The sequence below is a fragment of the Tupaia chinensis genome, unplaced genomic scaffold, assembly GCF_000334495.1.
Source record: "Tupaia chinensis unplaced genomic scaffold, TupChi_1.0 Scaffold143836_2, whole genome shotgun sequence".
In the NCBI taxonomy this organism is placed as follows: Eukaryota; Metazoa; Chordata; class Mammalia; order Scandentia; family Tupaiidae; genus Tupaia; species Tupaia belangeri.
This window is the reverse complement of record NW_006203687.1, coordinates 1189164-1205690: the sequence shown is the minus strand read 5'-3', so window position 1 is coordinate 1205690 and position 16527 is coordinate 1189164. Positions and strand designations below refer to the sequence as shown.

The window sequence follows — 16527 nt, the reverse complement described above, 5'->3', positions numbered from 1 at the left end:
GGGAGGTGAAGAAAGAGCTTTCTAACAGGAGGCCGGTTTCTGCCAATCTAACAAGATCTTGTCATGTGGGGATAACATAGAGATGGAGGAATAATGACAGTTAAAATAAACATTACAACTATTACTATAATTACTACTGCTAACGATCATTATTATTTGGAACATATACTTTTGCTTTAATATTTATTAAAATAGTGTACTTATGGGGCCTGTAGGTACCGTGGTAGTTAAAGCACTAGACTCCCACATGGTTGAACATGATTCAAGTCCCAGATCTAGGGACTTGAAAAACACACCAGGTGATATGCATGTGCCCCAAATCTCGAGAGGACACTAGAGGAGAAGGGACCGTGGCATGGCCATTCCCCCCCTAGTGGTGATTTCTCAGTTTCCCTCCCTCCCTCCCTCCCTCCCTCCCTTTCTCTCTCTCTCTCTCTCTCTTTCTCTCTCTCCTCTCTCTCTCTCTAGTGAGCACATGTGTCCTTTGGCAAAAGTCTGAGGGAAAAAATAGTGTATATAAAATTTCATTGAAACCTGAGTATGTGCTCCCAAATAATAATGATTAGTATATGTTTATATATTTTTAAAATTATTTTGTCTAACTTTATTTATTTTTAATTTGACCACAGAGAGACAGAGCAGGGTAGGGGGGAGTGAGAAAACAAGCCACCAGGTCCAGGACTAGAACCGTAGGCAGCTATGTGGTAATCTAGCATCCTTAACCACCATGCCACCTACCAGCCCCTATTTATGTATTTTATATATAGAGATAAAGATATATGTATATGTATCTTTCACTGCCATTAGTTATCCTTCCAACTCTATTTTCTCTCTACATTCCCTTGTGGATTGGCAGAAATCTGGTTTTTGTTTTTATTTAATAGATATTAAAAATGTGTTTATTATTATTTTTAATTAATTAATTAATTTTTACATTATTCCACATTTACTTTGCATATCAAAAAAGCTTTTTGGCTCACACTCCATAGTTCAAGCAACCTCCCAAAATATCTCTTTGCATTCTTTTCAGATTCAAATAATTATCAAATAACTATAATTTCATTTTTATTAGATTACACAATTATTCTTAAGCAATAATCACATTTTTAATTATTATTATTTAATCATAATTTATTCCAATTCTCCTGGATAGATTTTACCATCCCTATTTTAAATATGAGAACATTGAAATTCAGGTTGTTTGAGCAACTAGCGCCCAAGAAAACAAAGTATTTGTCAACAAGATGGACCGAAACCAGAATTTCTGACTCCAAGTTCCATGTTCTTTCCATGACCACAAATCCTGTACATGAAGCCAGGAAGGAGAGGAGGCACAGGCAAAGAGAACAAACTCGGTTTCAGTTGGGCCTTGGGTGGGGGAACCTTACTGGTCTGTCTTTGTTGCTACTGTTTGATTTTTTACTTGCTTTGGTTCTGACACATGGTCCCATGAAGTGCAGAAAGACTATATTTTAATTCAGATGTCTCTCTTGGAAGAGGCCACTGTCCTCCTTTAGGCATGGGGCATAAAGATCGTAGGTGAAATGTTTGATATTTACATTTTTTAAGGCAGGTGTCTGGCTGGAGACCAGCACCAGCTTAAGTGGAGCAATATTGGGAACATGGAAAGCAGAAGGAAGAGAATTACAAGCACTGATCCCCCTAACATCGCTAGCTGTACTTCTTGCAGAGCATGACAAGGGATCAGCCCCTCCCTTTCAGGTTAACTAACAGTATTATTTGTTATAGCCATATCCTGCTAACTCTGCTTTTGTAATTTCTTAAGAAAGCAATGCAAGTACAAGAAACTCATGCAGACGCAGAAGTATTCCTTGACTCACCGCCATATGTTCTTTTCAGTCCTGCCCGGAGGCCCTGTGGAGGCTCGTTGGCAAACCTAATGGACATCTGAAGGAGTGTGATGGGAAACTGCTTGTGCACCTCTGTGGTCATCCACAGGCGGAAAGCATCATGTACAATCTCAGTTTCTGTAACTGTGTCCATTAGCTCATCCATGAAATCAAGTCCCAGATGGCAGTTCTGCAGAAGGGCCCAACCTCCCTGTCAAGAACAACAAAAGGAAATCCAGCTATTTGGTATTTTACCCTATGTCCTTTAGAAACTAACTAATTAAAATTTAGTAGAGGTAACAGCAGTTGCTATAATGGCTATGTCGCCGGACTCCCACGTAGCCGACCATGATTCAAGTCCCAGACCCAGTGGCTTAAACTCACACCAGGCGCATGTGCATGCTTGCCCAAGATCCCAACAAGAGAATGGACGAGAAGGGATTGCTGCATGGCCATCCCTCCTGGAGGGTGATTTCTCACTTTCTGTCTCTCTGTCTCTCTCTGTCTTCCTGGCAAGCACACTTGCGCCTTATAGCAAAAACCTCCCCCCCAAAAAAAAAATTAATAGAAAGGCACACTATGTTAAAATTAATCTAGGTCAAAGCTAAAAATACAATAATGTTTGAGATAAGCTATATTTTTTCCTTATCCTGTGCATATATCCCACTGCACATTAGCATGCCAACTGCAATAACAGTATATGGTAGCATTCATGAAAATAACTGATGTAAGGGGCCAGCAGGTGGCGTAGTGGTAGGGCACTAGATTCTCACACAGCCAACTGGTTTGAGTCCTGGACCTGGCAGCCTGCTTTCTCACTTTTTCTCACTTGCTCTCTTTCTCTGGTGATTACACTTGCCCAATAACAAATTTAAAAATAATAATAACAATTAATAAAATTAAATAAATATTCTTTAAAAATAGTAAAATAACTGAAGTAAAACATGAAAAGAAATAATGTACTTTCAAGTGAAGATCATTGACTGAGAACATTCATTTAACTCAGTTTCCTCCAAATTTCATTAAAACTACCATCAAGGAACTTGTTTTGTTTTGGTTTTTAGGGTACATGCACCTATCAGAGAGAGAGGATTTGGGAAACCATCCCCCCAGGGGGAATGACCATGCCAAGCGATTTTGTTTAAAGGAATGAACTTTTAAAGACAAAGAATGTCCAGGTAAAGACATAGCAACAACATTTAAAATAAACTTAAGAAAGCTGAATCCTAAATTGACATTAGAGACATAATGTGTAACCTGATTTGTACCCTGTAACTCCCAAACTACTCTAGAACAGGGCTTCCAAATTCCTCTGGGTGGGGGAGGCAGACAAGATGGGCTAAAAGAGGAAGACTGAAAGGTCAGACCCCAACAAAGGCCTGTCTCCCCTATTCAGACAGGTGAAGCTGATGTTTTTTAGATGGCAAAATAGACAAGGTCTGGACTGGAGAACACCAGCACATTAAGGAAATAGTGAAAGGAAGCTTATCTACTACATTTTTAAAATTTGTATTTGTTTAATTCCTGAGAAAGAAAGACAGGCATCCCCAAAAGGGTCTTCTTGCTTCCATTTATCCATTTTCTCAGCCTGTCTGAAGCATGGGCTCAGAGTGGTCTGGAACATGAACCCATGACCTTTCTTATGTGGGTCCAGTTGCATTTCCACTCTGTCGCCACCTGTTTCCTACCTACTAAATTTTGAGATCAGCTACACACCCCTCCTGTCACTGAGTTTTCAGAATTCTTGCAACTGGGCATATACCCTCAAGTGGCAAGCGCATACGCCCTATAGCAAAAACCTCTCGAAAAAAAAGAATGAAGAACTTTTTGGAAATCTGATCACTCTAGAAACAAGAGCCTTAGAAAAGAATACCTTTTGCATAAATAATTCCATAAGTATAAAAATATTATTTCTGTAAAGCAACTCATGCAAAATTTGGGATCATGAAATAACTATTTCTTCAGTTCTATCTAATCTATATTTTTGCTAAAATCATCTACAATGTCCAGATCACCATGTGTAGGTATTTTCCTATCATTTGCTTTGAGTCATTTGAGTCATGGATACAATTATTGAGTTATTGATACATGAATTGTTTTTCTTCCCAATGAACAAACCAGATACCAGATCTTGGTATAGTTACACATAAAACTGGCAATTTATGAATTTTACATATTCCCTTAGATTTTGTCCAGAAAAATATAGCACTGCTCCATAAATCATCTAGTTTTTACCTTTGGAAAAATGTAGACATTCCCTGCAATTCAAAATAAAAAATTTAATACAGAACATAACAAAAGGCTTTGGTTGCTTCCTTTATCCAGCATAGAAGTGAATGCCAATGTAAGTTTCTTAGGTGAGAGCTCTGCTGCTCCATCTCCACCCATGGAGTACCTTAGCTGACGGTATTTCATGGCCATTGCCAGGTTTCGTGTTAAATATTCTGTTCTCTTCTTACCGAGTAGAATATCCACTTTCCATCCTTGCCTATTTTGTTAACCCTGTCATATTGCCTCAAAACTTATAATATAGCCACTTTGGCAAAACCATTTTTTAATGTATATTTTTATTTTAGTGCTAGAGGGCACACATGCTCTCAAAAAAGGACAGAGAGAGAGGGAGAACACAACACCATCCACTGGAGTATGATCATACCGTAATGCCTTCTCCTCCATTTCAGCATCCTGTCAGGATTTGCGGCATGCATACGTATGTGCTCAGCATATTTTTCAAGCCACTGGGATTAGGATTCAAACTGCAATGAGCCATGTAGGATCTAGTTCCCTTAACCAATAGGCCAGGAGTCCAGCCCAGAAATACTATTATTTCTGACAAGTTACAAATTTGCTAATGACAATAAAGATTTTTTAAATTATTTTATTTGAGGACTAGCCTGGTATGGTAGTTAAGGCAGCCAGATCCCACATGGCCAACTGTGCAGTTCTAGTACCAGACTGAACAGATTGAGAAGCATCCTAATCCTGTGAGTGTGCATCCCAAAGTCCCAAAAGGAAGGAGAAATGGAAGATAAAGGTTTGCAGCATGATCATTTCCCACTGGAGGTGCTTTCTAACTTTCTCTCTCTCTCTCTTTCTCTCACTTTCTTTCTCTGGTAAGTGCACACACCCTCTGGCAATATTAAAAAGAAAGAAAGAAAGAAAGAAAGAAAGAAAGAAAGAAAGAAAGAAAGAAAGAAATTTAATTAAAATTAAACTACTAAGCAGAAAAAATAGATAAATTGAAGATTAAAAATGTGTTATATTCTAACATATCTACTTAAAACTATAATTATGAGTTACATAATTATTTTAAATTCAAATCAAATGTCCTGTTAATGTTAGTATTTTTAATTTTTTTAATTTTTAAATTTTTTAAAAATCTATTTATTTATGACGCCAGGAAACAGAGAGAGAGAGAGAGAGAGAGAGAGAAAGGCAGGCTCCTCCAATAGGGCCTTCACTCCACAATCCTACTGCAAGTCTAAGCCAGCCAGGATCCAATATGAGTCCTAACACTTGCAGTACATGGAAGACCTCAAGACTCAAACCCAAGAACTTCCCACATGGCCTCAGTATGGCCGAGTGTGGATTACCACTATGCCACCAAGTCTGGCCTGATATTTTAATGTTTTAAGTTGACAGATAAAAATTAAATATATTTATGGCATACAACATGATGTTTAGAAATATGTAAACTGTGGAATGGTTTCATTGAGCTAACTCAACTGATGCATTAGTGTTTTTCATTCTAAGTACAGTAATATCTACATTAGGCACAGTAATTGAGAAATACAGTGTTCTTATTGGGTAAGCTTTTCATGTAAGTCAAGACACAGCATGAAACTTATAAACGTGTGTCTAATTTGCCACGAAAATTTTCTTACAGGCATCATTCCCTTCCCTGTTCAGAAAATAGCATGCAGCATGTCCATTTAAACTGTCAATGATTCTCAAATTCTTTCCTGCATTGCTATTCCATAACCTGGAATATCAGCAGCCTAACACAAAAGCCAACATCTTGTCCTTACATTGGCCATTGTTTGCTGCAAGAGCTTGCGAGCGTGGACCTCCTGACCCTGGCCCATGGACACATAGCGGGTTTCTAGTTTCAGTCTCTTCCCTAAGGCGATGATGGAATCCGTGGGGTCTGAGCCCATGGACAGGAGACAGATGAGTGGCGTGCGTGGATCAGATTCCTCCCACGTCTTTTCCAGATCCAGGATAACTCCTTCTGCATAATTCTCTCCCATAGAGTCCATGATGTACTTGCGGGCCTGATAAAAATAGTACAACAGTCAAAAAAAACCCTTGTGATTCCTTCAAGAAAAAGTGTAGTGTAAGGAGCGGCCAGCAGGTGGTGTGGTGGTGCTAGACTCCCACATGGCCCACTGCAGTTTGAGTCCTTGACCTGGAAGTCTGAAAACCTCACCAGGCACATGTGTGTGTGTGCCCAAAATCCTGAGAGGAGAATGGACGAGAAGGGATTGTGGCATGGCCATTCCCCAGCAGGGCAGAAGGATGATTTCTCACTTTCCCTCTCTCTGTCTCTGTCTCTCTGTTGAATGCACGCACACTATGAAAAAACCTACTAAAAAAAAAATGCAGTGTGGTTTCCAAAGTTCATTCTTCTAGGTTATATCTGTGATACACAAGGTAACCCTGATAAAAATAAGACTCCGATTTATTCTTTTTTATTTGTCTATACCTTCATTCTGTAAAAGGAAGGCTGTGTTACTCACCAAACACAAAATCAAACAGTTAAAAAATCAGAACTCATGGGAGCAGCTGGTGGCATCTTGGTAACACAACTGAACTCACACGGGAATGGTTCTGGGTTTGCATCCCAGGACCTCTCTGAGTTTACCAACAAGAAGAGAAAGATCAGAACCCAAGATGGATGGTTCCTGGTCTGGAACCCATTTCAGTACACTGGCTGCTTCTTGCTATGCATAAAAAATAATAAATCTTAAAACTAAATAATAATATAGGCTGCTTCAAGTAAACACATACACATTTAAATAATAAAGTAAGCAGTACAATGCCTAGGACTTAATAGGTAATAGGATTAATGACTCTGTACACCAGCTGCTTCTTGCTATAAAAAATAGAGTATACAGTATGCAGGTTTTCCTGCCTTGGCAACTATTTCTAGAGGATTTCAGAGAAAGTCATCCTACCTGGCTTCTAGAAGACCAAGAAGTGGCATTCACAGCCCTTGCTGGCAAGAGTAGGCCAGTGATAATGAAATATCCAATCAGGGACCAGCAGATGGTATGGTGTTTATGTTGCTGGACGCCCACATGGTTGACTGCAGTTCAAGTCTGGACCTGTTGGCTTGAAAATCACACCAGGTGCATGTGTGTGCACACCCAACATTCCAGGAAGAGAATGGAGAAGGGATTGTAGCATGGCTACCCATCCTGGGTGATTTCTCGCTTTCCCTCTCACTGTCTCTGTCTCTCTCTCTCCCCAGTGAGCATATGCATCCTATGGGAAAAACCTCTAAAAAAAAATAGAAAAGAAAAGAAAAAGAAAGAAAAGAAAGAAAAAGAAAAAAGAAAGAAAAGGAAAAAATAGAAAAGAAAGAAAGAAATACTCAATCAGTGCCCAGCAGTGCTAGGACCCTTCACTCATAAGAATGGCCCCTCTGCCCCATCCTGATTCCTACCTTCACCTCCTTTACTAAGTAAGTTACTGGGGAATTTTCTGAGGTGGTGTTTTCTCCATTTAAACCGGGAGCCCAGATGACACTTATTTTTGTATCTCTTAATATTTTTTCTAGGTTGGTCAGATCCACTGTCAAAGTCTCTTACCTAACGTGGTTAATTCAGAGGATGTATAAATGCCCACACATTTTCCTGCCACCTTCTGACTGATATTTTAAAAGTTTGCTGACAAGATTTTTTTCACTTCCTCAAAGTCCATTCTATGCACATTCAGTCACAGTTACTGAAGCATGAACTTTGTGATCAGGGAAGCCTTCAAAGCTGGACACAGGCATCCCACAGCTGCAGTTGTTCTCAGTCAAGGAGACCTGCCATCATTGCAGCATCTCTATAGAGCACCTCCTCAAGACTCAGAGTTTCCTACTCCAGGTAGCTCAAAAGTACCAGTGCTGCCCTCCAACTCAGCACTGACCCAACATGACACTGCCATCCCAGCCAGGTGTCAGCAGGCTAGTGTATATCAGAGGTCAGACGGCAAATACTCTGGGCTTTGCCAGCTTAATGTCTCTGCCACAACTACTCAGCACTGCCGTCATAGCATAAAAGCAGTCACCAACCATTCATAAGCAAGTGGCAAATACTCTGGGCTTTGCCAGCTTAATGTCTCTGCCACAACTACTCAGCACTGCCGTCATAGCACAAAAGCAGTCACAAGCAAGTGAGCATGGCCACGTTCCAATAAAACTTTATACACACTGGCATTGGAATGCTATATAATTCCCCAGAATACCAAAATATTATTCTTCTAGTGATTTTTTTCCAGACATTCAAACATATAAAAACCATTCTTAGCTCATGAGATGTACATAAACAGGCAATGACAAATTTTATTGTTGAGCACTAATTGCCAACTCCTAGAATAGACAATGAGGAAGGCTATTTTGATTATAATGGGAATTACAACTGGGGGGGTCCTCTCTGGCCATGATATCCCTGTTCCTGGAAAAGGGACAGTCTAAAATAAGGTCACAGCCACAGTCCTAGGTCTAAGGATTACAGAGTGGTTGTGATGCAAATATGTATTACCTAAGATACTCAGCATTTCTGGATGAGCCCCCAATGTAGCAGGCGTGGATTTTAAACCATGCATAGATGTCCCACTAAGAGTGTGTTTCTTTGTCTTCATTTCAACTTTGATTCAAAACCCTGCATTATCTCCCTGGGGCAGCAGGGAAAAGGCCCAGTCATTGCTGGGTCTTCCCATCCCAGATATTCTCCCTCTCCCAACAGGTATGAGGCTTAGACCACAATCTGCTCCTCTGTACCAGGCAGATCACAAGTTTTATAGACAGAGCCGTGAACAAGTGACCCTATCCTTCGAGAGCTTGTTTCTCCTAAGGATGAGACAGACATTGAGCAAGTAATAGAAAATAAACTCATTTTAAGAGTTGATAGCTTGCAGTGTGACATGAAAGGACAAAACTATTAATCTTGCAGGAACATATGAGCTGCTGCTTGGGTGATAAGTGATATTTAGCAAGGCAAAGGGACAGTGAGGTGGGTCACATCAGTAAGTGCTCCATACAGAGGGCACACAGGCAGAGTCCTTGGAGCAGAAAAGACCACGTCACTAACTGGGGACAGAGGAATGACCAGAAAACCTCACAGAAAAGACAGTTCAGGTGTGGGCCGACCAGACCTCAGCGTGGCTGATCTCCAAAGAAAGTTGACACCTCAGTGGTATGAATGGAAACAAGGGTGTCCCATTTTCTCAGGTTATTCTTCACTCAAATCTAAAGAATATCTTTTCCCAATATCTGATCCCAATGAAACAGATCCAACCATTGAGTAGGGGGGGAATGGGCATATAAACCTCCTCACCTGTATGATCTCCCTTGTTGAGTACTTTTGAGACACAACGTGTCTGTAGCATCAGACACCTGGACAATGCAGCATTCTTGCACCCAAGAAGCTGAACGTCTCCTGATGAGGACAGTAACGCTCAGCCAAGATGCAGAGAAGCAATGCACAGCCTGGTGCTGTTTATGGGAGTGGGGACTAGAAGTACTTACTTTGCAGACCTCACATACTTCCCAAGTTGTCAGGCTGAAAATCATGAAAGGAACCTAAAGCAAGAAGCAGGACTTCGGGGGAGGGAGCATTTTCCCAGAGTTGTTAGCTAGAGCTTATTTAGAACTCAGACACTATCATAAGCACCAAAGGGAGCCATTGCAGGACTTGAAAGGCCAAAGAATGGCACAATCTTTCCACTTCTACAGTGTACGGGATGGACTAGAGCAGGCACGGCGGGATGAAAGGGGGCCAGCTAGGAGGCCCCAGCTCTGTCTGCCGAGGGATGACTGAGTCATGATCAAGATGTCAAAGTTACAAAGGAGCTTTGAAGACTTAAATATCAGCATTGACCCAAATAAAATTGTCTATGATAAAAAAAGAAAGAAGGAAGAAATACTCAAGCTCTCCTTTCCTCAGTGCCCTTAAATAAGGCAACTGTGTGACAATTCATCTGGGCAGGATAAAAGTAATGAAACTGAGAAGAACTCCTGAAAGGAAGGGTGATCTTAGAGCCCGGAGTTGCAAAACTCATTTTCCTCTTTTCAATAAATCATTGAATCTAGTCATTTTCATGATTCCACAGAACCTATGTGGACTTGAAGGTGGTTTTGCCGTAAGTTTTAACACTCCCCCTGGAGAGCAAAGGGAAAACATCCTGCATTCTATTACAAACTCCAGCCTGCTGTTATGCCATAGCTTATTTGAAAAAGCCTTTAGAACTTTACCTGAACTGGATATTAGAATTGGACTTTTAATTGTGAAGGCAAGACACAAGTCTTTTCGTGGTAAATTGCCAAGATCATGGGCCAGCAGATTAAAAGTCTGTAAGATGAATCTTCTAGAGATAAGATTCACATCAAAACCATGTAGAAATCTACTTTCTTACATCTAGAGTTGCGGCATTTTCATGGGAAATGACTGTGAGTTTGGACATGTGTCCTGTCTCCTGTCTACTTTTCTCCCTGATACCTTTACATTCTTCCTCCTTAAGGAAATATTGTTGGCCCACCTTGTGTGTGCAGACGTAGCATACTGGACCACAGACCTGTAAGCCACATGCCAAGCACAGTACAAGTTCCTGGCCCCATCCACCTGAGAACATTACTGGCACATGCCCAGTGTCCTGGAAGGCAGGGCAGAGGACTGGAGAAAGGTGATCACAAAATAAGTAAGCTCTGTAGAAGCCACTGCTCGCTCACCCTCTCTCTCTCTCTCTCTCTCTCTCTCTCTCATCCCTCTCTCTCTCTCTCTCTCTTTCTCATGCACATGCTCTCTCATTAAAAAAAAATTGAGAAGGTTTTGCCTTATGGCACATGCATTTGCCTGAGAGACAGAGACAGTGAAAGAGAAAGTGAGAAATCACACCCCAGGGGAAGATGACCATGCTGCAATCCCTTCTCCTCCACTCTCCTCCCAGGATCTTGGTAGGCATGCACATACATGCACCTGGCATAAGTTTCAAGCCACTGGCTCCATAACTTGAAGCATGGCCAGCCACATGAGAGTTCAGCAACATAACCACTATGCCATCTGCTGGTCTCCTCTGTATCATAAATTTTTAAAAATAGCTTTATGAAAAAGAAACATTGTTTTACTACTAACAAAATGGAGTCACCATATCATTTTTGAGTTAATACAAAATGTTACAGTAGGATAATACATTACCTTTATGTTCTACCTGTGTGTCAACCTTAGCATCACCATTTTCTCATTCACTTTTGGGTAAATGAGAAAAGCACTACTTGGATCAAGGAACGTTAATAAATCACTTAGGCCAAATGTACATTCCAGTACATTTATTTGCTGTTTACTTTTTTATTTTTCACATTTGGACTGCTAGAAAATCATATAGAAGCCTACGAGAAAGTTCTCTTCAGAATTAACACACAAAATATCTCTTTAAATATAAAAAAACTTCTTAAAATATTCTATTTTTCTCTTTAATATGCACTTTTTACCTGGGCGATAGTTCTGTCAGGACACCAGGATCTAATAAGGAGAAGACGTCGGAAGCAGTCAAGAGATTTATCATAAGCATTTGGAAGAGGTTCCTCCTCAGGGTTTTCCTTATCGAACCAATTTTTCCACATTTTCTCATTTCTTGATATCTAAAAATACCATGGAATCAGAAAGTTGCCATGTCATGCAAAAATCTTCCAGTAATAGTTCACAGCTATTTTTCATGAAACCTCTGACCATTCCAGACATAGGTGAATCATATTTCTGGACTATTTTTTTAAATTTTATATTCTACTGCCAAAATTGTGATAAAGTCACATGTAATTGGCTTCCAAATCAATCTGTGTTAACATCAGATAACAGCTGGTGTTAAAGAAGAAGAGTCCTGAGATGCTTTGTTTCCTCTTCGCCTCTGTAGTAGTGAATTTGTAAAGAATAAGGAAATCAATGGAAATTTGTTGTCATTACTTCGGGAAGTCTCATCTGCTCCCCAAAATCTTCTCATGTTAGGAACCAAATCTCATTTACTTAGATGGACTCATTTGCTGAGATGATTCCTGGTATCAAAGATGGTATTTAATATATGTTTCTTATTGACCAAACAGCTTTTAGGTGAATAGTTATTCATCTAAAGTAGTTTGAAATATACCACTTAATATAATCATCAAACAAATAATAGACCATTGGTAAATGATAAAAAGACACACTACATCTTCTTCTGGAGTTTTATAACCAAAGAGAGACAAGCACTACATGGAAACACTGAATGTTAAGTAATTTCTAGAGGTAAATATAACTTACTTTCTCTGGTATATTCCCTTTGATTAAAGTATCAAGTGTGGGGAACCAGCAGTTAGCATAATGGCTATGTCGCTGGACTCCCACGTAGTTGACCGCCGTTCGTGTCCCAGACCCAGTAGCTTAAAACTCACGCCAGGCGCATGTGCATGCGTGCCCAAGATCCCGAGAGAAGAATGGAGGAGAAGGGATTACGGCGTGACCATCCCCCCTAGGGGGTGATTTCTCGCTTTCTGTCTCTATGTCTCTCTCTGTTTGGCTGGCGAGCACATGCGCCCTATAGTGAAAACCTCTCCCCCCCCCCAAAAAAAAAGTATCAAGTGTGTTTCTTGGATCCTGTCAAAGGGAAACTTACTCCAGGTTGATATTTATAAAGTATCAAGTAAAAACAAAATAAAAACTCCTTTCATTCATGAAAGATTACACAATGTAAAGGGATTTCAGGTATTAAGATGCCATCTCCAGAAGGCAGCAACTTCCATAAAGACAGTGATCCAGGAAAAGTCACTGGTGGTCACCTCATAGGGGTAAAATGGGTGACTTAGTATCTCCTCAAACAGTTATTTAACTCAAAAGAATGGCTTATGCTCCTAGTACATGGTAGTAACATCACCGGTAAGCCAAAACCTAAACTGGGAAAGTCAAGAACAAACCTTAGGATATGTCACGGTCAAAACAAGCCTTCAACTCAAAGATGGATAAAGCCACATTGCTGCTAACCTCACTTCTCTGTAGTTGCCTGAATTTCAAGAACCTGTTTCCAAGCTTCTCCCAACTCAACTCTCTGTGCCCAACTTCCATAATTCTAACACATGCAAAATTCATCAGGAACTGGCTGATTCTGGAAACATGATAGCTTCCAAAGATAAGAGGCATTTAAATAAAATTCATATCTGATGCCCAAATACAATAGTGAGATGAGAGGAGCAGGGGAAGAAAAAGGAGAGGGGGAGAATGAGAGGCAAGAAAGGAAATTTAGGATTGAAAGGAAGGCTGTTCATGGTTGTTTTGTTTCATTTTGTTGTTTCATTTAATCTCTAGAACAAACCCAAAACCTTTTAAGTTCATCTAGTTATTTAACCTAACACCTATCGGTTGTTCTACTGTGGGCCTCCAATTGCTGCTGCTCACACTCCGCCTTGGTCAGCATGGGCTAAATTTCCTGGGTACATCTTTCTGCAAGCCCATGCTGCAGAGGCTGGAGTATATCTTATCAGAGTGCAGGTGAGCTGTAAGGAAGGTCCTGCACATGCAATACCATTTTAAGAGTAACAATATTAAATTTCTCTTCCACAAATATATCTACAGATAAATTAGAAAGCTGTTCACCACGACATTAGCTTAGGTTTATTCAAAACACAGGTTACCTGGTCAAGGACATCTGAAAACTGTCTAAGTTTGCTAAGTTCCACCAAATTCAACCATGTCATGTCCAGAATCCATTTCGCTGGTTTAGGAGGGCAAGCTTTGAGGTCCAGTGAAGCACCACCTTTAAAAATTAAACATACAAAGTTACCAGATTTGTCTTTCTTTACTATAAAACAATGTATTTAGTAAAAATGCTTGATTAAACTATTCTAATTTCAATTCTTTTACTACATTGACATTTATTAAGCATGGATATACAAATCATAATAAATAATTCAAATTTAAAATTTAGTAAACAGATAATTTTAGAAAAGCATGTTTAATAATCAGTAATATAGCTTCAAAACCAGGCAGATACTGGATTCTGTCTAGTTCAATCTGACCAAGGTATGGGTTAACCCACCTCACCTGTCTGTGCCTTGATTTCTAAATATGCAAAATGAGAATAATGAAGCCTAGGTGTGGTAATATATTTGCATAAAATAAACAAAACAGAATTGAGGATGTGGCAGATGGTTGCTAAATTGCAACTATTGTCAATATTAAGTATTGCTTGAGGGACCGGCAGATGCATAATGGTTACATCGCTGGACTCCCACATAGGCAACTGCAGTTCGAGTCCCAGACCTGGAAGCTTAAAACTCATACGGGGGCATATGCACATGTGCCTAAAATCCCAAGAGGAGAATGGAGAAGGGATTCCAGTGTGGCCATCCCCACTGGAGGGTGATTTCTTACTTTCTGTCTGTTTCCTTCTGGCGAGCACATGTGGCCTATAGTAAAAACATCTCTAAAAAAAAAAAGCTTGTTAGCACAAGCTACTTTTAAGTAGAACATTAATGTACAAATATTAGGAGCACTACTTATGTTTGAAGGATTCTTTTATATAAATCAGCATATTATTTACATCTGTTTTGAGCACACACAGGGTCTCTGTCCTGTATCACTTAAGTTTGAGCAGTCCAACGCAACAAACCTTCCTGTATTTTCACTAATGATTTATCTAAGCTCACGTAACTCACTAAATTCTAATGGTACATAAGATAGAATTTAACTCTCCTTTTTATAGTACCATATGATATCATTTATCTCTTATAACACCATAAATGGTAAGTGACCCCTTAAAAGTGACATTCTTGGGTCAGCCAATGACATGATAGTTAAGATAGCTGTATTTCACATAGCCTGCTGCATGGTTTGAGTACCAGACTTGGTGACTTAAAAACCACACTGGATGCATATATGTGCATACCGCAAATCCAATGAAAATGGAGGGAAAAAGATTACGGGGTGTTGTCTTTCTCTCTACCCCCCCCCCCCATGAGCACACATACTCCTATAATGCTTTTTTTTCTTAAAGTTACTGTATCTCACTTCATAAAAAAAACTGTGTGAACTGTCTATTTTAAGTCAGAGTAAGGAAGTATTCTATAGGCTATAATATACTGTTTAATAAATAACATCCATTACAATATTTCAGGGGAAATGCATTCTAAACATTCTTCTTCAAAGAAACAACAAATCTATTTAGCCATCTTTAAAATCCATTTCCTGGATAAAGTAGGTTATAAACAAATAATAGCACTCAAGATTTCTATTGAGCCAATTTCTATTTTATGTAGACATCATGCATACCACTGCTATAGTTTGAGGATGTGTCTCAAAATTCATGTGTTAAAAATGGGTTGTGAGATTAAGCATGTGAAAACGTACTTAACTACATACAGTAAGAGGTGGAGGCTTTGGGAGGTGATTAGGATTGAGGTCATCAGGGTAAGACCCCCATGACGGGGTCCTGATGGAGAGGCAATGAAACAGGTACGTGGGCACAACACACAGGTCATTGCTTCATCTCACCATGTGATGTCCTAGGCCACCTTGGGACTCTGCAGAAAGTCCCCAAGAACACCTTCGCCAATGTGGACCCTCAACTCTGGATCTCCAAAATCCTGAGCTAAAAAACCCTCCATTCTTCATAAATTACATACATTTCAGTATTTCTGTTATTAACAACACCATGGACTAAAACAGCCACCTGGTAAATTATCTTTTGACAAATCCTTCTTAATATATGCACAAGATAAATGTGGCCTGAAGGCATCTGAATGAAAATATTCACTCATAAAATGAAAACAGTGTTTTAATGCCAGGGAGTAATTTAAGATCTAAGAACAATGTCATTGTGTTGAATAAATGTTGCACCAATTTCCATGGCAACTGTCCATTTCCAACAACCTGAAAAAAATAAAGTACTCCCCAGAGAGTTAGGGACAGGAAAGGAAAAGAAAGGAAAGGAAAGGAAAGGGTGTCCCTTGCAGGCCAGAGTGTTATTCATTGTTTAGTAGAGGGCAACATAGTCATGAATATCCTGCTTGCCCCAAAATGAACAATGGGAGATTGAAAATATTGCAATTTGGCAGAAGAAGACAGATTCCTGGATAGCACGGTACCATACTAAACCAATTCTTGATAAACAAATAGCTGAGAAAGGGAAACTTCAAATTAAATTCTCAAGATGATTTGAGAATTACACCATTCCCTTTTTTCCCTCAAATTCTTGCTTTGGGAGAAAAAGTAAGTTTAAGATTTTAACACAATACTTTATAAAATGTATAACGTGCTTACAGTGAAAAATCTGTACATGCTGTACTGCACATACTAAGTGCATAGCTAGGGCAGACTGAGAAAGACTCCACGCTGGTCCTCCCCCTGCCATGATGGGCAAACACCAGTCAAACACTGTTGCCACCAGTTAGAACAACTGCCTGTTTTAGCAGCTATGGGGTTGCTATAACAGAATAGCACATCTGGGT

At 39.8% G+C, this 16527-nt stretch overlaps 1 protein-coding gene across 1 annotated transcript in view; it reads right to left on the bottom strand.

Moving 5' to 3' along the window:
• The window catches only part of DNAH5 (dynein axonemal heavy chain 5), a 306494-nt gene that overhangs the window by 25576 nt on the left and 264391 nt on the right, over positions 1 to 16527 (bottom strand). Inside the window, exons 73-76 of the mRNA XM_027767025.1 lie at positions 13714 to 13835; positions 11548 to 11697; positions 5879 to 6124; positions 1842 to 2061 (exon numbers count right to left, since the gene is read on the bottom strand). Of these exons, the coding sequence (XP_027622826.1) occupies positions 1842 to 2061; positions 5879 to 6124; positions 11548 to 11697; positions 13714 to 13835 (738 nt within the window). The remainder of the gene's footprint in view (positions 1 to 1841; positions 2062 to 5878; positions 6125 to 11547; positions 11698 to 13713; positions 13836 to 16527) is intronic.